Source organism: Vulpes lagopus, chromosome 7 (assembly GCF_018345385.1).
Source record: "Vulpes lagopus strain Blue_001 chromosome 7, ASM1834538v1, whole genome shotgun sequence".
Taxonomy (NCBI): Eukaryota; Metazoa; Chordata; class Mammalia; order Carnivora; family Canidae; genus Vulpes; species Vulpes lagopus.
The window spans coordinates 7,407,216-7,431,982 of NC_054830.1; the positions used below are offsets into that span (position 1 = coordinate 7,407,216).

General features: G+C 55.7%; 1 protein-coding gene across 10 annotated transcripts; it reads right to left on the reverse strand.

The window, feature by feature from the left end:
* Positions 1-767: 767 nt before the first annotated feature.
* Positions 768-23,281, reverse strand: TYK2 (tyrosine kinase 2). Of its 10 annotated transcripts, none has more exons than XM_041763547.1 (26): positions 23,191-23,281; positions 22,542-22,632; positions 22,206-22,386; positions 21,766-21,981; positions 16,693-16,816; positions 16,230-16,377; positions 15,744-15,907; positions 13,879-14,239; positions 12,808-13,008; positions 12,567-12,724; positions 10,552-10,660; positions 10,272-10,461; positions 10,048-10,151; positions 9,768-9,950; positions 9,589-9,676; positions 8,559-8,686; positions 7,537-7,672; positions 7,298-7,452; positions 6,415-6,565; positions 5,657-5,754; positions 5,185-5,377; positions 4,762-4,880; positions 4,290-4,462; positions 3,957-4,074; positions 2,786-2,896; positions 768-2,700 (listed from the first exon to the last, which is right to left on the reverse strand). In XM_041763547.1, exons 4-26 carry the CDS (start codon positions 21,959-21,961, stop codon positions 2,566-2,568), a joined length of 3,543 nt encoding a protein of 1,180 aa, XP_041619481.1. In that variant the 5' UTR covers positions 21,962-21,981; positions 22,206-22,386; positions 22,542-22,632; positions 23,191-23,281; the 3' UTR covers positions 768-2,565. The 10 variants fall into 10 exon arrangements, with proteins under 10 accessions (XP_041619481.1, XP_041619480.1, XP_041619478.1 ...); XM_041763546.1 differs by having other exon boundaries at positions 23,083-23,270; XM_041763544.1 differs by lacking the exon at positions 22,206-22,386.
* Between the last annotated feature and the right edge of the window lie 1,486 nt (positions 23,282-24,767).

The following is a 24,767-nucleotide window of genomic DNA, read 5'->3' on the forward strand; positions in this document are numbered from 1 at the left end:
TTTACCAGGTGGGCAATTACCAGGCCTGTTCCTGCAAGCATCTATTCCCATTGAGAGGGCAGCCCCTGTGGCGCAGTGGTTTAGAGCTGCCTGCAGCCTGGGGTGTGATCCTGGAGGCCAGGGATCAAGTCCCACGTCGGGCTCCCTGCATGGAGCCTGCTTCTCCCTCTACCTGTGTCTCTGGCTCTCTCTCTCTCTCTGTGTCTCTATGAATAAATAAATTAAAAATCTTAAAAAAAATAATATTCCCATTGAGAATTTGTGCTACAGATACTCTTGAACCTGGGTAAACCACCATATACTAGAACAAGGAAACACTATAGGCCTGGATATGTGAGACCATCTCAAAATTACCCATCAGATGAGGAAGAGTGCTGTGTAGTGGCACATGTGCTATTAAAAAAAAAAAAAGTTTAAGTAGGTTCCATGCCACGTGGGGCTTGAATTCATAACCCCAAGATTAAGAGCCACATATTCTGCCTACTGAGCCAGCCAGGTGCTCCACATGCTACTATTTTTGCAAAAGATGAGAAAATATAGGGATCCCTGGGTGGCGCAGCGGTATCGAATCCCACGTCAACTCCCAGTGCATGGAGCCTGCTTCTCCCTCTACCTGTGTCTCTGCCTCTCTCTCTCTCTCTATGAATAAATAAAATCTTTAAAAAAAAAAAAAAAAAAGTAAATAGCAGGGATGCCTGGGTGGCTCAGTGGTTGAGCACCTGCCTTCGGCCCAGGGTGTGATCCTGGGGTCTGGGAATCCAGTCCCACATCAGGCTCCCTGCATGAAGCCTGCTTCTCCCTCTGCCTGTGCCTCTCTCTCTGTGTGTGTGTGTCTCTCATGAATAAATAAATAAAATCTTAAAAAAATAAAAAGTAAATAGCAAATACATCAGTGTGGAATTATCTAAAGGGAGCTGCAATGCACAAGGTCTTGAGAAATCCAATGAGAAAGAAAAATATTTCACTGCCTTTCACAATGTGGCTGACACACATCCTGCCTCCACAACACCTATTTAGTAAAAGCGGTTTGACAGGGGCACCTGGGTGGTGCAGTGGGTTCAGTCTGACTCTTGGTTTTGGCCCAGGTCCTGATCTCAGGGTCTTGAAATCAAGCCCCATGTCGGGCTCCATGTGGAATCCACTTGGGATTCTCTCTCCCTCTGCCTCTGCCCTTCCTTCCTCCGTCCCTCAAATAAATAAATCTTAAGAATAAAAGCAAAAATTAAATCATTTCCTTTAAAAAAAAAAAAAACACTTTGGCAAATACCGGATTAACAATAGTATAAAATGTTTACTAAGTACATTGTTTGCATGTCTTCCTGCTAAGCTTCGCACAAAGGCCCTCGTGAGCTATTTACATTAGTCCTCTGAGGTAGCAAGCATGACCACTCCCCAGTTCATAGTTGAGAACTAAGGTGTGGGAAAGCCATTGGCTTGAATTCACACAGGGAGGAAAGGGTGAACCTGGCAAGATTCAGTCACTACGTGGTGTCCCCTGCCCAAGTCCTCCATCCTTCGTTGAGGAAGTAGTCACTGAGAGTCTTCTGGTACTGGCCCGATAGCTGGTGATTCAGGGGTGAGCAAAGCTTGAAGAGTTCAGCCTGGCTTCTTCTGCAGTATCTTGCTCTAGGTGCTATCCCCAGGAAAGCAAACGTTTGCTGAACAGGATCACAGCCCCCAGCGGAGAAAATATGAGTTTATTACCAGCTAATGGAAATGGTGGGCCCTACGGGTAGGAGCTGGAGGGGGAGGCAGAAAGATGGGATTAAACGGCCTGATTAGGTCCTTGCTTGTCTTGGGCCTCTCAGGCTCATATTGTGGAAGGCACTACAGTTTGAAGGTTTGCATCCCTTCAAAGTTCTTTTTTTTTTTTTTTTTTTAGATTTTATTTATTTATTTGAGGGAGAGAGGAGGAGAGAATGAGGAGGGGGAGGGACAGAGGGAGACAAAGAGAGAGGGAGAAGCAGACTCCCCGCTGAGCAAGGAGCCTGATGCAGAGCCAATCCCAGGATCCTGGGATCATGACCTCAGCTGAATGCAGACGCTTAACTGACTGAGCCCCCCAGGTGCCCTTCCGCTCAAAAATTCCTCCACTGAAATCCTAATACCTGATGTGATGGTATTAGGAGGTGGGCCTTTGGCAGGTGCTAGATCATGAGGGTGGAGCCTTCATAAGTGTCTGTATAAAAGGACTCCAGAAAGATCCCCAGCCCCCTCCCACCCTGGGAGGACACGGCCAGAAGGTGTGGGCTATGAACCAAGAAGACAGCCTTCACCAAAACGTGACTATGCTGGCGCCTTGCTCTTGGTCTTCCCAGCCTCCAGAACCGTGAGAAATAAATTTCTGTCTATAAGCCACCCCATCTGTCGTACTGTTATGGCAACCCAAGGGGACGAAGACAGGAGGAAAGTCAGTTCACGGATGTGGGGTCTCCAGACTGAAATAAGGCACGGGGAGTGGTGAGGCCCAGCATCTCCCTCTTGGTTCCTTGGGGGGTGAGGAGGCCCTCGGGATGGGGGAGGGGGGCCTCCTGCTCCAGTCCCCCTGGGAGCTGCAGGTAGGCTTCAGCAGACATTGAACACTGAGGCAGCCTGGCCTTGGTATTTCTCCTGGACCGTCTTGAGAATGGGTATGAGGTTCTGGAAGGTGGGGCGGAATGAAGCTTCTGCCTCCCAGCAGTTCTTCATGAGGAGATAGATCTGGGCAGGAAGACACTGGAAGTGTGGTGGCTGCTCTCTCTGCAGTTCCACAGCGGGGAGATGAAAAGGGGGAGGGAGGTCTCACCTCATAAGGACATTTCTCTGGCCGGGGCAGCCTCTCCCCTCGTTCCAGCAGCTCTGTGAGCCTCAGCACCGTCATCTGCCCCTGGGTGAGGCCTATGAGCTCGATGAATTTCTACATAAAAACAAGACAAGCTCTTTTCAGGAGGCGGGTCTACCTGGGTAGAGGTCAGGAACCTGCAGGAACAAGGGGTTTTGGTCCTGTCTCTACCACTTCTTGGTGCATAACTTTAGATTTATGGGACTTCTGGCTGGCTCAGTGGTTGAGCGTCTGCCTTCTGCTCAGGCTGTAATCCTGGGGTCCTGGGATCGAGTCCTGCACTGGGTTCCCCACGGGGAGCCTGCTTCACTCTACCTCTCTCTCTGTGTCTCTCATGAATAATCTTTTGAGAAAAAAAAAAAAGAACTTTAGATTTATGACTTTATCCCTGTGGGCCTCGGTTTACTCACCTGTAAAATGGGGTAGCAACACCTACCACGGAGTTACTGTGAAGCTGGGTAACTAATATTCATAGAGTAAGTCTGAAACTGGGGTTTGCTATTAAAGCCTCTCAACAAACCGTTTTTATCGGTCCAGAAACCTTTCCCACCAACTCCCCCACCCTTCCACACCTTATGCTCTGATTTGCTGTGGAAATAAACCTCCAGCCTAGCCTTGGCTCCTCCCCCAGCCCTGGCTTGGCCAATGAGCGTGGCTCATGGCTACACAGTGATTGGCTCCGTGACGGACACGGGCGGCAAGCTGGCCAATCAGAACGCCCTCAATTATGCGTGGGTGGGGTGGGGAGAAAAGGGACCCCCTCAGCTGGGAGCAGGTGCGCCTGAAGGGCTAGGGAACCACGGTTCCCACAAGGGGCGGGGGGGCGGGGAGTGGGGGTGGCTGAGAGATGCTGCCACAGAGCACAGCTGAGCGGGGATGGAGAAGAATGGGTCTCCCGGTGACATCTGAGGATCTAAGTCAAGCTGTGCCTCCCAGTCTGCAACAGTTGAACAAGCTGTTTCTATCTGAGTGGCTTCCACACAATCAAAGCCCCCTACCCTGCAAGTGGGCCGTTTACATACCGGGGCCAGGAGGCCCAGGTGGATCAAGCACTCGCTACAGTGGGAGGGTGGGAATCCACTGCATGGCTTTCTAACTCCTCCGAATGGGGTGGGGCTGAGGGCCTGCGTCTCACCGAGGGGGGGCTCTGGCTCGAGTCACAGTAGGTCAGTAGCTCGTACAGGGTGACCCCGAAGGACCAGACGTCGGATGCATAGTAGAATTTACACTCTTTCAGGCACTCTGGGGCATACCTGGGGGGATGGGGCACTCAGGCTTCATGCCAGACCAGGCTGGAGTCCTTACCTGGGGCTTAGGGGCTCTCTGGTCCCAGTTAGGGCCCCACCCGGGGGGGGGCAGTCTCACTGGGACCAGGCCCTGACATCTGAGACCCCAGTATCTATCTCCTTCACCCTGTCTGCTCCACATGACCCGGACACCCCACTCCAGCTGGGTCCTGTCTGGTCACCAGAACACGGGGCTGTCCCCATCTTCGCGCACGCGGTAGTACTCGTGGCCTTCCGGCACAGCCTTGGCTAGGCCAAAGTCCCCGATTTTGACCAGTCTGTCGTTGTCCAGCAGCACGTTGCGGGCAGCCAGGTCTCGATGCACGTAGTGCTGTGCGTGAAGGTAGGCCATGCCCTGGGGGAGGGGGCGAGTCAGGATCAGTGGGGCAGGGTGGAGGCTGGGGAGTGCTCCTGACCAGGATTGGAAGGTGGGGGGGATGGGGGGGAACAGTCAGGTTAGGACTGTGGGGACCAGGCAGGCGCAGGTACTGTCAGGATGGCAGGGGGCCCAGCAAAAGGGAGGGTGGGGATTGGGAGGGACTAGGCTGTTGGGCGTGGAAACAGGCTGGGTGGAAACAGGCTGGGTTGGGGAGCCGGCCCAAGAGTGGGGAGCAGTGAGCAGACTGTGTGGGACCACCAGGCCGGCTGGCCCACCTCACAGATCTGCTGAGCGAAGAGAAGCAGCTGGGCCAGTCCGACGCTGTGCCGGGGCAGGTAGTCTCGTAGGCTTCCCAGGGGCACGTACTCCATGACGAGCTGCACCGACTTCTCTCCTGATGCAGGAGAGGGGTGGCCCAGGCGGGCGGTGGAGGCAGGGGCTAGAGGCTTCTCCTGATCCCCCAGGGTGGGGCTCTGACCCGCCCCCTCCCACAGTAGGTCCAGTCCTCAAGCAGCCCATCCTCAAAGCCGACCCCACGTGCCCAGGTGAGGGAGTTGACTGTCCCAGTCATCCTGGCCCCAGCAGAGGCCAAGGAGTGGGAGGGGAGGGAGAAGGCAGCCCTGGCACCCCCATACTCGTATGCCCCCCAGCCTGCGGCTCTAGCCAGAAGTTCCAATGGGGCCCTGGGCTCCGCGCACCTTGGTCCTCACAGCAGCCCTTGTATTTGACGATGTGCTTGTGATGGAGCGTCCGCAGGATGTCTATCTCCCTCCTCCAGCAGGTGCGGAGCTGGGGGCCGCAGCCGGCCTTGATGGCCTTCACCGCCACCATCTCACCAGTGCCGTCATTGGTTGGGTCGTAGCAATACAGACTGACCTTGCCGAAATGGCCCTGGCCCCGGGACACGTAGGAGGGTTGGCCCTACCAGGGCTCCCCAGGCCCCACCTCGAGTGGGGTCTGTTTGGAAAGTCCTAGGCCCCACCTACTCTGTGTTAGTGGGTCCCCCTGGGGGCTGGGACTCCCGTTCAAATACTTAGGGCCTCCCTTGAGGTAAAGGGTCTTCTAGGCCAGGCCCCACTCATGTTTCTAGAATTAAACTCAGACCCCAAGTCTTTAGCAGGCAGGCCTTCTGACAGCCCAGGGCCTGCCCCAGACCCTTAGGGCCCTCACCTCGCCCAGATCCCGGATCTTTTTCAAATAGCGCTTGTGGAAGACGGTGGGGTCTGATGCAGGTGAGTCGGGGTTCACAGCCAAGACGTCAGCAAGATCTAGAAGGGCCACAGTGGGTGTCACTGGACCCCTGCCTCTTTCCCAGCAGGCCCACGCTTGGGGGCTTGGAAAGGGGACCACTGCTCCCCCAGCATCTGATCTCAAATATAAGGAAACTGTTTTTTGTTTTTGTTTTGCAACAGCTGGAAAATTCTACTTGTCCAAAATGCAGAATGGGCTGCATCAAAACCGACATCTGGGGTGTTTAGATCGGGTAAAGGTGTTTCATCCCAAGAGAAAACAAAAGCCCCCCCCAAAAAATCACACGGGCCTAATTTGGCCAAGGAAGTTGTGGCTCTTGCCAAATAAAACATTAAGAAGAGCACAGGCGGGCAGCCCTGGTGGCTCGGCGGTTTGGCGCCGCCTTCAGCCCGGGGCGTGATCCTGAAGGCCTGGGATCGGTCCTGCATCGGGCTCCCTGTGTGGAGCCTGCTTCTCCCTCTGCCTGTGTCTGTGTCTGCCTCTCTCTCTCTCTCTGTGTCTCTCATGAATAAATAAATAAAATCTTAAAAAAAAAAAAAGGAGCATAGGCATCTGCACGCCCTTAAGGGAATCAGAAACTGACACACATGACATGAGTCACTGCAAAACCGAAGGGGCACTATGCTGGCACTAGCAGGGGTCCCAGTGATGGTGGTGGGGGCATGAGGGGAGCTCACTCTGGGGCTGCAGCTGAGTGAGGTCACGCAGGATGGTGCGGAAGGAGGGCCGCTGAGCTGGTTCGTAGGTCAGGCACTGGCTGATGAGTGTGGCCAGCTCTGGGCAGGAGGGCTGAGGAAGCCGGTGCTGCTTCTGGTAGAAGCACTCTTTCTGCCAGGGAGGGAACCCACAGGAGTCAGGGCCCTCCCCCTCCCCCAGTCCCCTTCTCCAAAACACAGTCAAGCTCCCTGAGCAGGCTAGGTCCCCATTCTGGTCATTCCCATTTTACAGATGACACAACAGGCTTGGCATAGGGAAGCAGCCTTGGCCACCCCCGCAGAGCCAGGGCTCCATCCCAGGTCCAGCTGACTCTTGCTGTGCTCCTGGCGGCTCACACTAGCCCTCCCCTCCCCTGCCCTGGCTCCTCCTCTCTCTGCCTCCAGGAACCTTCAGCAGCAACCTGAATGGACCAGAGCCTCAGGACCTTTGTACGTGCTGTGACCTCCGCCTAGGGTGCACTTCCTAGCTTGGGTCACTACAGCATTTCTGTACTTTAAAACCTCCTCTAGGAAGCCTTGCCTAAGCCCTCAACTGGTTCAGGGGAGGCCTCTGGTCCTCCCTCACCCCCACAGACTGGTTCTCCCACTGTGGCCCTGGTCGCTCTGCTGAAAACCAAAGCATATCACCTATTTGCTATATGTCACAGACACCTTATGAGGTGGGGACTGTTACCAGAACCGACAGATAACCGGATGGAGCCCCAGAGAGCTGAGGCCACATATAGACATGAGGTCACACAGCCAGAGGGGAGGGAGGCAGCCCCGGATCCTGAATGTGCCCCCTAGACTCCTTGGAGGTGTCAATCCCCTTTGTCGGAAGGGCCCAGGGATGCCCTGGACATACCTCGGAGGGGCCACGGCCCTGCAGGGGGGCCTCCCCGTCGAAGCAGATCTCCAGGAGGGTAGCACCAAAGCCCCATTTATCAGCCGCAGTGGTTAGGCTGTTGGCCCCGCCAGTCAGGCACTCGGGGGCTATCCAGGGGATCCGCTCGATCCGCTCTGGGGGCCGGGGTCAGAAGTCACTGAGGGTGAAAAGAGTCGGGGGAAGCCTGCCCCTGCCCCCAGCCCTGCCCGGGACCTCACCCTCTCTGGAAAGGGCACCCAAGCCCACACCGGGGTCACTCAGCTTGATGAAGGGGCTGGTGCCCTCCGCCAGCCCCAGCCGCGCCAGCAGGATGTTCCGACCACACACATTACCGTGAACCAGGCTCTTGTCTTCCTGTGGTGGGGTGGAGGTGGGGGGCGTGACCACCGGGGGGGGCTGTACATGCTGCCCCCTACTCCCATCCCACGTGGCGTCCAAAGGGACAGCTCATGTGAAAAAATATAATCACGGCCAAATAAAACAAAACCAATCATGGGGATCCAAATACATTGTCATTGTGACCGGGTAGCACTGGGTACCCAGTAGGTCCTTCCTGACCTCCCAGAGCTGGTGGCCAAAGCTCTCGGTCAGGTCCGACTGCTGTCCTCAAACCATGCCCGGCAAGCTCCTTCCTTGGGGCCTTTGCACTGGCTATTCCCTCTGCCTGGGATGTACTTCCCTAGATGCCTCGGGCTCCTTCCCCTCCTCTAGGTCACCTTAGCGGGGCCTTCCCTCACCCGTCTATTTAAAACTTCACCTCTTCCCCAGGCTGTAGCAACTCCTTATCTCCACCCCTGCTTTTCTCCCATACTTGTCACTATTTTCTAAAATTCTATGTAGTGTAGTTATTATTTGCTTGCCCCTCCCAACTAAAATGCCCGCTCCCCAACGACAGAGACTTTGGTTTTGTTCTCTGGTGTGTCCTCAGGCCTAGGACAGAGCCTGGCACACAGAGGTGCTCTGGAAACTGGGATGAAGGGACCAGGAGGAGCTGGAACGAATGGCAAGCCAGAGTGACAGAGGAGCTGAGGTCAGGCCCCCTGCGACCTCAGACACTACATGGAGGAGTGAGGTGTCCTCTTGAGGGCGATGGGAGCCACAGCGGTATATGAGCAGAAGAGGTTCGTGGAAAGATCCCCCGGTGCCAGCGTCTAGATTAATGTGTTGAGGCCTCCACACCCCATGCTGAGGCCAGCCTGGTGCTCCCCACCCACCCAGGCCCCACCCGCAGGCCACGCACCAGGTAGCTGAGGGCGCTGGCCAGCTGTTGGGCCACTGCCACCTTCCAGGCCACGGGCACGTGGCCCTTCTCTCGCCGCAGCCACACGTCCAGGGGCCCGTGTTCCACGTACTCTGTCACCATGATGTCTGCAAAGGCCCAGCCACTGCAGAGGCTGCCCACCTGCCTCTGCCCTCCAGGACACCAGGGACAGGACATGGGGCTGGAGACTGTGGGTGGGGAAGGTGCTGGGGCAGAGATGTGGGGGGCAGCTTGCAAGTGACCCTGGGGTGAGAGGAGATGCAGGATAGAGTGTAGGCAAGGTGGGTGCAGAGTGAGGCAGAGGTGTATGCTGGCATCTGAGTCCAGGCTAGGGCTGGAGAAAGCTGACATGTACATGACAAAGGGGAAGATGGGACTGGGGAACTAGGGGTGGGTGGAGACAAGTGGAGGTGCGGAGCTTGAGGCTGGGACATAAGTGGTGAGAGGATCCCACAGGCTTTGGGTGCTCCTGCGGTGTAGACCAGTGTTGGAGGGAAAGCAAGAGGTGGACACGGGATTGAGGACCTGAGGACTACTGGTGGGGGTCACCCTGGACAAGAAGTTTTGAGGTACATGCAGAGTAAGCATAGAGCAGTAAAGTGGAGCAGGGGCTGAGATCTGGGAGGACTGGGGTGCCCAACAGCCCTGGCACGCCAGTGGGGGTCAGAGGGTAGACAGAGGATGGGTAGTAGAGGTGTTAGATGGTCAATGGAGGGGAGGAGACAGCCAGGAGTCAGGGTGTAGGTCAAGGGTTAGGGTGGAGGTTAAGAGTCAAGGTGTAGTCGGGCAGGGACGCAAGGTGGGTGTTGGAATACAGTCACCGGTTGGGGTATAGGTTGAAGGTCAAGCAGTCAGAGATCGAGGTGTGTAGTCAGGGATCATGGTATAGGTCAAGGTGGAGCATGCAGTCCGGGATGAGGACACAGGCTGAGGGCTGGGTACCACCCGGGTGTGGGTATAAGTGGGGGGTGGTCTGCAAACGGGGATGGGCATGGTGGGTCTCACTCACTCTCAGAGCCATACACGCAGATGCCATGTACAAAGGCCAGGTGCACATGGGAGACCTGGCTCATGAGGCTGGCTGTCTCGTAGAAGGCCTGTGGGGATGGGGCAGGTCAGGTGGCCACGGCCCCCGGCCCCCCCCCCCCCCCCCGTCCTTCCACCGGGCCCCTGGCTGTGCTCACTCACCAGGGCGATGTCGTGGTGACTAGGGTCTAGCACCTTGAGTACCACTCGGAGCTCCAGCCCAGAGTCCTCACTGGGTGTGGGGGAGTCCTCACCGTCTGCCGCGCCCTCCATGGGGGCTCTTGTCCCCACTCGTAACACGCCCTCATACACATTGGTCCTCGTGCCTTGGCCCAGGTGGGACAGCTGGAGGACCAGAGCACAGAGCGTCTCTGGACAAGCCCTCAGAGCTGCCCCCGCCCCCGTTGCGCCCCCGGGGCCCCCCTGGGCCCAGAGAACACACCTGGGTGACATCAGCCTGGCAGATCCGGTGGAAGCTGAGCTGGCTGACGTTGGGTGAACTTGTGACGGCCCGGGGCCCCCGCATGATGATGAGGTTGGAGATCTCTGGGGATTGAAGTGACATCCCTGGGGCTGGCAGAGGGGTGGGGCGGGGGAGGTGCCGCCCCCAGCCTCGCCCCCCCCTCCCCCCCCTCGCCCCCCCCCCCCCCCCCCCCAGTGGCCTACCTCCAGGCCGAGGCAGGCAACAGCGGCGCAGGGAGAAGCAGTCATCGCCGGCGCGCAGGGAGCAGCCCTGCAGGGCGGCTCGCAGCTCCCGCACGCTGGGGAAGGACCGGTCCCAGCCCTCCAGCCTGAAGACCCCGGCCTGCAGCTCAATGGGGAATTTACGCAGGTGCAAGCGCTGTGTGCCCGGGCTCTGGGGGAGGGCAGGGCAGGGGGGCGGTGAGCAGGGGTCCAGGCAGGGAGCACGGCCAGCCCCAGCCCCGGACCCCCGCCCCAGGCCCACCTGGTCCCGCTGGGCCACCGTCAGGATGAGGCGGTTGAGGTGGCTGGTGCTCCAGTGGATGAGGTAGAGGCCATCCTCAGACCGCAGCTTGGCCAGCACAAAGGGCTCCCTGTAGGGGACAAGGGGGCGCTGTTGGGGAAGCTGGGGGTCCCACTGGACCCATGCCTGGCAACCAGGAAGGACACACAAAACCTGCCCGTAGGGGAGCACTCCTAGCTGCGACATGTGTCAGACCCAGGCATTTACATGGTGACACTGGGTGTGAACATACACACACACACACGCACCAGTGTAACACCGTCGTGCACAGAAAAACGCAGAGGAGGGAAGAGGCATACGCTCGCAGGTGACAACGGTCAGGCAGCACCACCAACAAGGTAACGTGCACACGGGGACAGGAAACGGCCATCAGATACGGGACGGGAGCACACCTGGCCAGCTGCTCTGACACACAGCTACTGGACAACAATCACAGACACGGCCGCTCACCCAGTGTAAGGCGGTGGCAGAGGGGGAGCGATATCCCAGGCCCTGAGGTGACAACCATCATGGGCACAGACAGGCACTACACATGATACAGCCACCCAGGCCCAGACACCTACACGTGTGGGGGGTCACGTGCGGCCATCGGCCAAACGTCTGGGTCTCCCCAGAGTTCCTGTGCCGAAACCTAATGGCCAACGTGCTGGAACGAGGAAGCGACTGAGTCAAGAGGGTGGAAGCCCCGTGAATAGGATCAGTGCCCTTATATAAAGGACTGCGGAGAGCTCGCTTGCTCCTCCCCGTGTGAGGACCAGCCGGGAGCCGGCCGTCTGCAGACCCGGAGGTGGGGCTCTCAACCAAACCCTGGACCTGTCTGCCCCTTGAACTTAGACTTCCAGCCTCCAGAATGAGGAGAATTCACTGTCCGCTGTTTCTACATCACCAGCCAATGGTGATGGGCGTCCGGACACATCAGGACACGGGTGGATGGGGCCTGTAGACCCATGCCCGGGTGGCCCCCACCTAGCTGTGACATGGCACCACCACAGCTCCTGAGAGGAGGAATGGCCACTGCACCCTCCTCTAGCGTGGAGACGGGCCAGACCTCAATGCTCAGTGCCAGTGTCACAGGTAGGACAGGGGACAGCCAGGCACAGGTATAATGGCCACACAAGCTAAGTCACATGTCCTGACCCTGCAGCATGCAGGATGGTCACACACACATCTGGGGACCCCTGAAGCCGTGACACTGCGCATTCTTAGCTCCATGTGTCTGCACGGAATTGCACAGACCTATAGTGACCAGGACAGACACACACCTGCAGGAGTGCAAACAGATGTACGTGCAAATGGCCACCAGCCTTTGTGCGACATATGGCACCACAAAAATCACCCACCCCATAGCAGCAAACACAGACAAGGACAGTTGTAAACGCAATCACAATATACAGTCACATGCCATGGGGCTGGTAAACATGCAGACATGCACAGTGACCATCCCAAACCCAGGTACCATCATGACACGGCCCACACCACCGCAGACACCCTCTCTCCCCCTACAGCCCCTGGGGTGCACGTCTGCATGCTTGTACATGCAAGCACATGCATTCCCACACATGCACACACACAGGTGAACATACGCACACACACAAGTGCGTGTACTCCCACACGAGCACACACTGACATAAATGCACACATACGGAGTGTGAGTGAATACTCACATCCGTGTGTGTATAAACACATGTACACCCCAGCCACACATGCTTGTACACACATGTGCTCACATAGGCACACACGGCTACTCATACATGCAGGCACGCACTCATGAGCACACACGCAGGCATGAATGCTTGCACACATGTGTATACTCTCACACGCGGGTGAACACACACACCGTGAATACACACAAAGATATGAATACACACAAACACACGCACACACCTCTCTCCAGCCTCACCGTCCCTAGAGCTCACAGTCTAGCTGGCAGCCACCCCCTCGCCCCATGTCACCTGTGTGCCTTTCCCAGCACTCACATCAAGGGTCCATGGATACCGTCCTGGATGCTCATCACTAGCCGTGGAGGGGCCACCTCATGGCACAGGTAGTGGCTTGAGTCGGCTGTCAGGCGGAAGTAGCCGTCCACCAGCGACACCCAGGACAGGGCCATGGCCCGGGAAGGCAGGGTCAGCTCCTGCAGGCCGGGGGGACATCAGACAGGCATCGCGGGCTACAGGTGCCCCCAGCCCCTGCCAGGCCCCCAGCCCCAGGCCCCACCAGGCTCTTGTTGTCCTGACAGTGGATGCTGATGTGGCGTTCCTTGAGCACCACGTGGGTGATATCCTGGAAGTCACAGAAGTAGACCCATGGCTCTTCCTGAGGCCTGTCCACTGGCTGGTCACCCACCTCTCCGGCCTTGGTTTTCTTCCCAAATGGGTCAGCATGGCGATTCTTGCTGCTGCCATTGCCTCTGGGACTCTGGAAACCCAGCACATAGGGCAGGTGGATGAAGCGGGGTTATGCCTATTTATTTTTATTTTCTTTTAAAGATTTTATTGGGACGCCTGGGTGGCTCAGCGGTTGAGCGTCTGCCTTCGGCTCAGGGCGTGATCCCAGGATCAGAGATCGAGTCCCATGTCGGGCTCCCCGCAGCGAGCCTGCTTCTCCCTCTGCCTGTGTCTCTGCCTCTCTCTCTCTCTTTCTCTCTCATGAATAGATAAATTTTTTTTATTTTTAAAGATTGTATCTATTTATTTATGAGTGACACAGAGAAAAAGAGGCAGAGACACAGGCAGAGGGAGAAGCAGGCTCCCTGCGGGGAGCCCGACATGGGACTCAATCCCAGGACCCCGGGATCACGCCCTGGGCTGAAGGCAGACGCTCAACTGCTGAGCCACCCAGGCATCCCAAGGTTCTGCCTGTTTAGTCTCCTACACATTCTCTCTGCGGGGAGAGGTGGGAGCCGGAGAGGCCAGGGATACCCCTCAGGCACCCTCCTCTGAGTGCCAGTATCATAGATGGGATGGGGACCCTCCCCCAAGGGATACACATGCCGGAAACCAGAACCTCAGGGAGAAAGAGAGGAAGAGCCAGACCCTCACACCTCAATACGGACCCTCATACCTCGATACCAGACAGGGGATCCTTACAGGTACAGACCCCAGAAATGAGGTCCCCAGGGGGTAGACAGAGCCGGAGGGCACTCTCCAGAAAACCACCCCAGGGGATAGACAGACACATCCCAGAGCCATGCGGGGGAAGGGTGCACGGCAGCCACCCTCGGAGGCCAAGGCGGAGGCAGAGCAGGAGCCCCAGCCTGACCTGGATGCCCAGGTGCACCCTGCTCACCTCTGCCTGTACCGGCCGCCACTGGATGCCACCAGTGCCTGTCACCAGCACCTCATGAGTGGGGGGTCTGGTGGCCAGCTCAGGCTCTGGAGGGGCCTGCCCGCTGTCCCGGATGTAGCAGGACTTCCCCACGGCCTGGGCCAGGAGCTCCAGGTGGCACACGGGCACGCGCTCCGTGCCAAAGCGGGGCGCCAGCTGCTCGAGCGTGGCCAGGTATTTGACCATGATGACCTGCTGCGAGATGTGGCTCGGCTGGAAGGCCCGCACGAACCTGCGGAAGATGCTCCGCAGACGCAGCCGGGTCAACGCGTTGTGCCGCCGGATCTGCAGCCGGAAGGAGCGTGGAATGCAGTCCTTGAAGCTGGGGGGCAACCAGGAAGGGCTGGTCAGGAGCCTGGGTTGCAGGCCCAGCTGGGTGACACTGGGCAAGTGGCTTAACCTCTCCGAACCCCAGCTGCCTCATCTAGCAAACAGGCAGGCTGTCACGCAGGTGGAAAGAGAACACGATAAAGGTCTGGCATAGGGAGGCTGGGTGGGGTCAGAAATCCGGAGGAGACAGGGTGGCTAAAATTCCAGCTGTGGGACAACTTCCTGAGGCTCTAAAGGGCCCTGTCTTCTCACCTGCAAGGTGGGATCAGAGAGGGCACACCTCCAGGGCTGAGATAATCAGGGCTGCCGACTGGCAGGACTACGTGATCGTCGGGGGCTGTTCTTGCTGGAGAAGTCACTGTTGCTTTCATCACCAGTGTTAGGATTATCAACAAAAGGCCCCTCTGCCCCTCACAAAGCCCCAGCCCTCACCCCTTCTCTCTCTGCCTGTCTGGCATCTGACCGCCAGGATATCTCGCTCAGAGAACAGATTTCTCCTGGTTCCAAGCCCTCTCTCCTACCCCTTGACCAGAGGGGTCCTAAAGCTCAAGGTTTTACCTGCCTCTCGCCCCCACTTCCAATTTTCCTTGGGCTCCCTACAGCCCCGACTAGAGCCTGGTGGACTCTGGCTCTCCGGCCCTGGTATTCCAAATTCAGGTCCCCCAAAAAACGTAGTCTCCATCTGGATAAAGTTGACTCAACCTTCAGGTCTTAGCAGAAATGTCACCTCCCCAGGAAGCATTCTCTGACATCCAGGCTAGAGAGGGTACCAGCACCCTGGACTTGACTGTCCCAGCCCGAGTCTTTCAGAGTATAACACATCAAGGATGGAAAGATACGTGCTTTAAGGAGAACTGCTGGTCCTCAAAGATCCGTTTCTCCCACTGCCTCCCCTAGGCAGTGTACCCTGATTGCCATGCCCTCACAGCAATGGTGGTGCACACAGCTGGCTCCCAGCTCCCCATACTCCTGTGTCCTTCCCTCCCTAGAATCCTGTGGAATTTTCCAAGCTCACTCTGCTCTAGCCACATATCCTTCCACACATCAGGCCTCAGGGCCTTTGCACTGGCTGTCCCCTATGTCTGGAATGCTCTTCTCCCAGACACTCACAAGCCTCCCGCCTTCATTTCCTTCACACCTTTGAATTTGAATGCTATCTCAGTGAGGAAATCCCAGACTGCCCCGTTTTAAACTGTACACCCCTCACTCTCTGACATGCTCCTTCCTCCTTTCCTGTTTAATGCTCCCCCTTTGCATTTATCACCGTCAGAAACACTGAACCTTTCACTTTTGTATTCTGTTTAATGCCTGTCTCCTTCACCAGATGTGAAGCTCCAGACGGGCTGTGATTTTTGTCTGGCTTGTTCACCATTGCCACCATTGTGGCCTCAATGCCAGCATACAGCAGGTACTGGCTAAGTGCTGAAGGAAGATATGGCAGTAGGGGAGGCCTCCCGTGGCTCCCAGGTACTTGTCCCCGCCCCATCCCCAGACACCTGATCTTCTTGGCCACCTTCTCCAGGGGGATGCCATGGGAGAGAGCAAGGTGGCAGAGGTGCAGAAAGGCCATGCCCAGACTCTCGTTCTTAAAATGGTGGATCTCCTCCTCGCTCGACAGATCCCACAGTGACGCCACGTCATTCACAAACTCATGCTTGCCCTGGGGAGGGGGGAATCAGGCAGAAAGAGCGGCATGAGAACCCGTTCACTCCCCAGCTTCTGTCCTCTTGGGGGAGGAGAGGGAACCCCCATTTTCACGTGTGCCTCCTATGTCCAACCCTCGGCCTGTGGCAGACATCACTAATTGATCATAGCACTCTCTCCCCCACAATCCTGTGTCTCAGCACCCTCTGGTTCAGGCAGCCAAAGGATCAGAGATGGCATGAGTTGAAATCTGTTTACCTTAGTGAACTGGGGAGAGGTGTGGGGCTCCTCAACTAAGTCCCTCACAAATTGTCCCGCTTCCCCCACCCTACACACACCTGCTCAAAGAGGTATTCAAAGGAGGCTGGGTCCAGTAGCTGCACCCCCTGCTCTGCTTGTTCTGAGGAGGACTTGGTCCCTGTGGGCCCACAGCGGTACACAGCCGGCTCCTGAGAATTTGTGCCATGCCAGTTCCGGAAATAAAACCTGCAAGAGGGAGGCAGAGGTTGCAGCTGGGGCTTAGCATGGACTCAGACCAGCTCCAGGAAGGTGGGGTACAGGGGAGCAAGGGGACAGAATAAAAGTGGACAAGGCGGGGATCCCTGGGTGGCTCAGTGGTTTGGCGCCTGCCTTTGGCCCAGGCTGTGATCCTGGAGTCCCGGGATCGAGTCTGCATCGGGCTCCTTGCATGGAGCCTGCTTCTCCCTCTGCCTGTGTCTCTGCCTCTCTCTCTCTCTCTCTGTCTCTCATGAATAAAAAAAAAAAAAAAGCGGACAAGGCTTCCAAGGGGCCATCACCCACCTCATGCGGAAGTACAGGGTCAGATTCATGTCTCCGGAGACCTCCAAGATGTGGTTTGGAGGCAGCCAGACCTGGGCCTCGGCATCGAAGAGAGCAAAGAGATTGAAGCAGGACGGAGTGATGCCTGGAACAGGGGAGAAAGGTCAGGAGGCTACATCTGCTGCCATCTGCCTTGTCGACCCCCAGACCTGCTGTTTCCCCTCCCAGGTCCTCCCTCCCTTTGCAGCTGGAAGGGGGCCATAGACTGGTTTATGGCCAATGGGATGTTGGCAAAAGGGGTATGCAGATTTCTGGGCCTGGAAATAAACTCTCCTGCAATCTCCTCTGCCTCCCGGATGTTGGAGACGCCATGTGCCAAAGCCACAAGACAGAGGTGAATCATCTGACCTGCATTAGATTTTAGGTAAGCCTCATTGTCTCGACCCAAGAAAATTTGGGAGGCTGCTTGTTACTGCAGCAAGAACCTACCTTAGACCAACCAACCCAAGTCTACAGACTGCTGGCAGGTGCCTAGTCTCTCTCTGAACTCCAATCCTGGAGGAATATCCAACCCTCCTGGCTGTCTCCCCCTGGACATCACAGCCCCCTTAGACGTGTCTTGTTCCAAAGAGACCTCATCTCATGTTCCCAAACCTGCAACTTGCCTGCTTGGTTCTTTAAGCTATGACTTGGTTCTTGTCCTCAACTTCACCCAAAACCCCACCAATTCAGTCACTAGGCCTGCTCTTCCTGCATCCTCCATCCTGGGATCCTTCAGATCCAAAGCCCAGTCCTAATCCAGCCTCCAGACTTGCTGTCATTCCCTATAGCGGCCACCCAAGGCATCCTTTTTATGCCTATCACTTGAATATTTTATCTAAGATAGTTCATTCAGAATAATTTATCATTGGGGCACCTGAGTAGCTCAGTGGTTGAGCATCTGCCTTTGGCTCAGGTTGTGATCCCGGGGTTCTGGGATCAAGTCCCACAGGGAGCCTGCTTCTCCCTCTGCCTAGATCTCTGCCTCTTTCTGTGTCATTCATGAATAAATAAATAAATAAAATCTTTTAAAAAAAAGAATAATTTATCATCACCAAAGTACAAACTTGACCTTGCCGACATCCTCCTCCTCTTTCTTCCCACAAAGAGGTAACCATACTCCTGAATGAGACTTTATTCCCATATCCTCTAGTTTCAATGTTATGAACTCTAAATGCAGTATTACACAATAAGTGTCCTTGTACAGTTTCTTTTTTCATATTACAACAGGTTTTAAAACTTCACACATGAGGGATACCTGGCTGGCTCAGTTGGTAGAGCATGTGACTCTTGATCTTAGGGTTGTGAGTTCAAGCCCCACGTTTAAAGTAGAGACTACTGGGATCCCTGGGTGGCGCAGCGGTTTAGCGCCTGTCTTTGGCCCAGGGCGCGATCCTGGAGACCCGGGATTGAATCCCACATCGGGCTCCCAGTGCATGGAGCCTGCTTCTCCCTCTGCCTGTGTCTCTGCCTCTCTCTCTCTCTCTGTGTGTGACTATCATAAATAAAAAAAAATTTTTTTAAATTATTAAAGTAGAGATTATTTATTATTTTTTAAAAGATTTTATTTATTCTTGAGAGACAGAGGCAGAGACACAGGCAGGGGGAGAAACAGGCTCCATGTAGGGAGCCTGATGCGGGACTTGATCCCAGGACCCCAGGATCACACCCTGGGCCAAAGGCAGGCACCAAGCTGCTGAGCCACCCAGGGATCCCCAAAAGTAGAGATTACTGTAAAAAAAAAAAAGTTAAAATTGGGACGCCTGGGTGGCTTAGCGCCTGCCTGCCTCAGCTCAGCTCCCTGCATGGAGCCTACCATGAATAAATAAATAAATATATAAATTTATATATGTGTGTTTCTCATGAATAAATATATAAAATCTTTTTTAAAAAAGATTTTATTTACTTATTCATGAGAGAGAGAGAGAGGCAGAGACACAGGCAGAGGGAGAAGCAGGCTCCATGCAGGGAGCCTGATGCGGGACTCGATCCTGGGACTCCAGGATCACGCCCTGGGCCAAGGCAGGCACTGAACCACTGAGCCACCCAGGGATCCCCTAAATATATAAAATCTTAAAAAAAAAAAAAGTTAAAATTAAAAAACACAAAGCTTCATACGATATGGGTAACTTCAGTGAAATTCCTTTTTTCCTGACTGTATAGCTTTCCAGCATTCAACCTTACTGTAATTTGTGCATTCTCCTCTAGAGAGTACTTTGCGATGGTCTCCCGTTTTTCACTAAGATAAATGAAGCAGGGGCAACTGGGTGACTCAATAGGTTGAGCGTCTGCTTTTGGTTCAGGTCATGATCTCCAGGTCCTGGGATTGAGCCCCACATCATCATCATCATCATCATCATCATCATCATCATCATCATCGAGCTTCCTGCTCAGCAGGGAGTCTGCTTCTCTCTCTCTCCCCCTCTACCCATTCCTTACTTGTTTTCCTCTCTCTCTCTCTCTCTCTCAAATAAATTAAAATCTTTTATTTATTTTTTTTAAAGATTTTATTTATTTATTCATAGAGACAGAGAGAGAGGCAGAGACACAGGCAGAGGGAGAAGCAGGCTCCATGCCGGGAGCCTGACGTGGGACTCAATCCAGGGTCTCCAGGATCACGCCCTGGGCTGCAGGCGGCGCTAAACCGCTGTGCCACCGAGGCTGCCCCAAATTAAAATCTTTTAAAGACAAACAAACAAAAACTAAGATACATGAAGCAGCTCTGAACATTCTTGACGGTGTCTCCTAGAACACATGAGCTGAGTGTCCAGTGCATATCTAGGTCTGGAACTGTGAACTGTGTGGCCTCAGGGAATGTATGTTTCAACTCTATTGGATGATGCCAATCACTTTCCAAAGTTGCTGTGTCCAAGAGTACTGCCTCCCAGAGAAGGAGAATGCCTCCTTGAGAGACAACTTCCTAAAGGACCAATCTACCTGTTTCACTCTGGCTTAAACATTCCATGGTTCCCTACGGCCTCATGAGAAAGCCCAACCCCCTCAGCACACAATAACTATGACCTGGGGGCGCCTGGGTGGCTCAGTCCTTAAAACATGTGACTCTTGATTTAGGCTCAGGTCACAATCTCAGGGTCCTGAGATGCAGCCCCATGTCAGACTTCGCGCTCAGCAGGGCATCTGCTTGGGATCCTCTCTCTCCCCCGCCCCTCCCCCTTCACTAAAATAAATACATCTTTAAAAGAACAAAACAAAACAAAAAAAGTGTAACTATGCCTTGGGACTTTGGCATTTATGCTCCACTTTCACTTGCTACTTCCCTTTTCAAATTCTTGAAACCGACACTCCAGTTAGTTTTCAAGTCTTTTGCTTCCTCAAACAGATTAGGCTGTCTGGGACCTTTGCACACACTGCTCCTTCTGCTGGACACCTGTCTGAGCTCTTGAAGAATCAGCTACCAATGGGAAAGTACAAGGTGTGGTAGCAATCCACCATGAGGCCTCCATCCAGTTGTGGGGAAGGCGGCCTGAGAGGATTTCCTGGGGCAAGGGGCATATAAGCAATATCCAGTCGGACACACCTTCTCCTCCTCTGGAAGAAGAAACTATACTTTTGGTACCTCTACTACAGCCTCTCTCAGCCATTCCATAGTTCTTACTGGTCTCAGGAGAAAGCATAAACTCCTCTTTGGCACTGAAGGCACTGTAAGATCTGGCCCTGGCTGACCTTCCCTGTAACTCCTACCTGGAGGTCACTGCCACCCGGGTCTCCTGCTCCCACCCTCACCCACCACAGTCTCTTCCCTGCACAGCAACCAGACAGTATCAGTGATACCTGAGTCCAGTCACATCCATCCTTTGCTCACAGTCCTCTGTGGCTCCCACCTGACTGGGGAGTCAAATCCCAAGTCCTCCCTGAGGTCCTGCTCAACCTGCCCCATCGCCTCCCTGCTCTCACTTACTCCTGTCTCCCCTTCACTCACTCTGCTCCAGCCACCTGGGCCTCCTTGCTGTGCCTGGGCAACTCCCCCCCCTTTGGGCTTTGCACCTGCTGTTCCCTCTGCTGGGTACCATCTCCCCCAGATATCCCTGTGGCTCTCCCCCTTATCTCCTGAATTCTTCTTTTTTTTTTTTTTCTGAATTCTTTTTTAAGCAATCTCTACATCCAACATGGGGCTTGAACTCATGACCCTGAGATCGAGTCACATGCCCTACCAACTGAGCCAGCCAGATGTCCCTCTCCTGAATGCTTAATTTTTCTCCATCATCTATCTCTGCTCTCCCACATAGTTTTCTTCTTCTTTTTTAAGATTTTATTTATTCATGAGAGACACAGAGATAGATTCGTTGAAAAACGAATACAGACAAACAGAGTGGGTGCCCGGCACCCGGGGCTGCTCCTTTCCACAGGCCCCTGCATCATGGGGTCCCTGGGCCGGGCCTCCTGTGCCGCCGGCCTTCACCGGGTGGACGAGGCCCCAGCGTCTCCCCAGCGACGCAATAAATAGGAGAATTGTCTATTCACAGAGACACAGGCAGAGGGTGAAGCAGGCTCCATGCAGGGAGCCTGATGTGGGACTCGATCCCAGGAATCTGATCATGACCTGAGCCGAAGGCAGATGCTCAACCACTGAGCCACCCAAGCGTCCCTCTCTCCTGAATTAATTTTTCTCCATCATCTACCTCTGCTCTCCCACAGTTTTCTTCTTCTTCTTCTTTAAGATTTTATTTATTTACTTAAGAGAGAGCAAGTGAGTGAGCACAAGTTGGGGGCAGAGGGAAAAGCAGACTTCCCACTGAGCAGGGAGCCTGATGTGGGGCTTGATCCCAAGACCCCGGGATCATGACCTGAGCCGAAGGCAGACACCCAACTGACTGAGCCACCCAGGTGCCCCTGCCACAGTTTTCTTATTTATTGTGTTTCTTGCTGATTTTCCTACTGGAATATAAGCTCTACAAAGGCAGCAATTTGGGACTGGCGCACTGTAGTTGTTCACCCGATGTCTGCTGAATGAACAGGCGGACAGACGGACAGATAGATGGGCAGGCCCAGCTGCTGTCAGCACCTCCTGCCACGGGGCTGATGCCCCAGACTCACCGACTTTGTGTGCAATGTGGATGCAGACATCCTCTGCGGTCAGTGTGGCCTCGCTGAAGGTGACCCATGGGTCCCCGCCACCAGGGCCAGCCCAGTGCAGAAGGACCTTCAGGCCTCCCCTGGTGGCCAGGGGCTGAGCTTCATCGCCATCAGGCCTGCTGTCCCTGGTGGTGGCACCCGAATGGCACAGAGGCATGCTTTTGACAGCTGGCTTTGCTGGGAAAAGATAGGCCATCAGCTCCCAGGTGTTAGGCCTGAGGGGAAGATTCTAGAACCTCCTCACTGTGTGACCTTAGGCACCCAATTCCCTTCCCTGAGCCTGTTTCTACATGTTTGATGGAGTTAGGATACAATCCACACCTGTTAGATCTGTCATGAATGACACTGAACCCCTTTATTCGACAAAGCTGCACCAATAGTAAAACCTGCTTTGAACCCACCTTCCCCTAATCACCAGGCAGGCACGTGTGGTCAGACAGACCAGGGGACGAATCTTGGCTCTCCCCGGGTCAACTCAGGCAAGTCACTTAGCCACACTGGGCCTCAGTTTCCCCGTTGGAAAATGAAGATGCTGAGAGCATTGCCACGCAAAGAAGGCTGTGACATCCCCACAGCACAGCCCTTAATGCAGGCATGAAAAAAATAACAAATATGACAGAAACAAAAATAAAATCATCACTATCGATTCCATTGTCCTGATGGTCTTTCTCTTGCAGGGCAAGATTCCTGCCTCCCACATCTTCCCCAACGAGTGACCCCAGGCCCTAATGACTCACCCGCGCCTAGGAGGGGTTGTGTTTCCACTCTCCCCTCAATCCAGCTGTGGGACTCTTCCAGAGCCAGGCCCAGGGCTCAGGCCTCCATGATCTCCAGTTTTAAGATAAACAGTGATGGGAAGAAGAGAATGTCATCATGCACAAGGTCAGATTCCTCAGGAATCAGCTCCCCTCTGAGTGTTTCCTCCTCTGCAAAGTAGGCGTATAGCAAGCAGTCTCTCCCTCAAAGGGGTGTTGGGAGGATTCAACGAGACGAGGCAGGGAAAGCGCTCAGCTCGGGGTCTGGCGTGCAGTAGCTACTTTGCTAGGTTTTTGCTATTTTTATATGTTAGCATTTGAGAAAATACTGTGGTGATGGGATTGGGGGGGGGTGCCCATTTCCTCCTTCCTTCTCCGCTGGGTGCAGAGCCAGCTTTGCAGTTGCAGTAGGAGCGACGTCTGCACCCAGGAGGCCAGCACCAACCCCACCCAAAGCACCCCCCAAAAACCTCGAAACCTCGCTGGCAGGGGGGCCGGAGCGGCAACCGCGATGCGCACCCACCAGGCATCGACCAGTCACGAGGCAGCGGGTGTTCCTATCCGCCCCTGCCAAGCGCACCTCCCGCCGGCCGCTTCCCTCCAGGGGACTTCCCGGGGGTTCCAGGCTCACCCTTCTCCCCCCCGGGCCTCTGGCTCGAACCTGGGACCCCGCCCCGCAGTCGCCGGCAGCCACCGCCAGATCGCCGCCGTGACGCCGCCTCCCATTGGCCGCCTGAAGAAGCCCTGTCGCCCGAAACCATTGGGCCTTTCGTTACAATAGCGGCGCTCCTATTGGTTCTCAGCTTCATTGTCCCTGTGCTCAGCCGCGATTGGCTGGGTCGGAGCCCGGATGCGCCGCCGCGTCAGCGATTGGCTGCTGGCGGCAGTGGGCGGGCATGCGGGGTTCGTCCGCAAGGTTCAAGAGTGTGGCCTAGGAACCGCGCGGCGGCCTAGATTCTTTACGCTGGCGCCGGGCCCAAGTGAGGCTTTCGGCCCTGGTGCAGGCTTCTTGTCCTCACTCCGGCGATCAAGGCTGCAACCAGCCGCCCTTCAGTCTCCCAACCCCCAAGCCATGTGACTCCATTCCGTCCTGCCCCGCTTCCCTGGTCTTTGCCGGGCCAGCTCCATGTAGCCGGATGAAGACACCCCCTCCCACCTCGCTGAAGACATCCCCTCCCACCTCGCTGGATGAAGACACCCCCTCCCACCCAGCAGGATGAAGACACCCCCTCCCACCTCGCTGAAGACACCCCCTCCCACCCAGCAGGATGAAGACACCCCCTCCCACCTCGCTGGATGAAGACACCCCCTCCCACCCAGCTGGATGAAGACACCCCCTCCCACCCCGCTGGATGAAGACACCCCCTCCCACCTCGCTGGATGAAGACACCCCCTCCCACCCAGCTGGATGAAGACACCCCCTCCCACCCAGCTGGATGAAGACACCCCCTCCCACCTCGCTGGATGAAGACACCCCTTCCCACCTCGCTGGATGAAGACACCCCCTCCCACCCAGCTGGATGAAGACACCCCCTCCCACCCAGCTGGATGAAGACACCCCCTCCCACCTCGCTGGATGAAGACACCCCCTCCCACCCAGCTGGATGAAGACACCCCCTCCCACCTCGCTGGATGAAGACACCCCCTCCCACCCAGCAGGATGAAGACACCCCCTCCCACCTCGCTGGATGAAGACACCCCCTCCCACCTTGCTGGATGAAGACACCCCCTCCCACCCAGCTGGATGAAGACACCCCCTCCCACCCAGCTGGATGAAGACACCCCCTCCCACCTCGCTGGATGAAGACACCCCCTCCCACCTCGCTGGATGAAGACACCCCTTCCCACCTCGCTGGATGAAGACACCCCCTCCCACCCAGCTGGATGAAGACACCCCCTCCCACCCAGCTGGATGAAGACACCCCCTCCCACCTCGCTGGATGAAGACACCCCCTCCCACCCAGCTGGATGAAGACAACCCCTCCCACCCAGCCGGATGAAGACACCCCCTCCCACCTGGCTGGATGAAGACACCCCCTCCCACCCAGCTGGATGAAGACACCCCCTCCCACCTCGCCGGATGAAGACACCCCCTCCCACCTTGCTGGATGAAGACACCCCCTCCCACCCAGCTGGATGAAGACACCCCCTCCCACCTCGCTGGATGAAGACACCCCCTCCCACCCAGCTGGATGAAGACACCCCCTC

Excerpts from the sequence above, each read along its gene's own strand:
- TYK2 (XM_041763544.1), bottom strand. The coding sequence starts at position 21,961 with ATGCCTCTGTGCCATTCGGGTGCCACCACCAGGGACAGCAGGCCTGAT. Across the intron at positions 16,378-16,692 it reads ACCCTGTACTTCCGCATGAG|GTTTTATTTCCGGAACTGGC; the intron begins GTGGGTGATGGC and ends TCCCTCTTGCAG. Across the intron at positions 5,378-5,656 it reads AGATCCGGGATCTGGGCGAG|GGCCATTTCGGCAAGGTCAG; the intron begins GTGAGGGCCCTA and ends TCCCGGGGCCAG.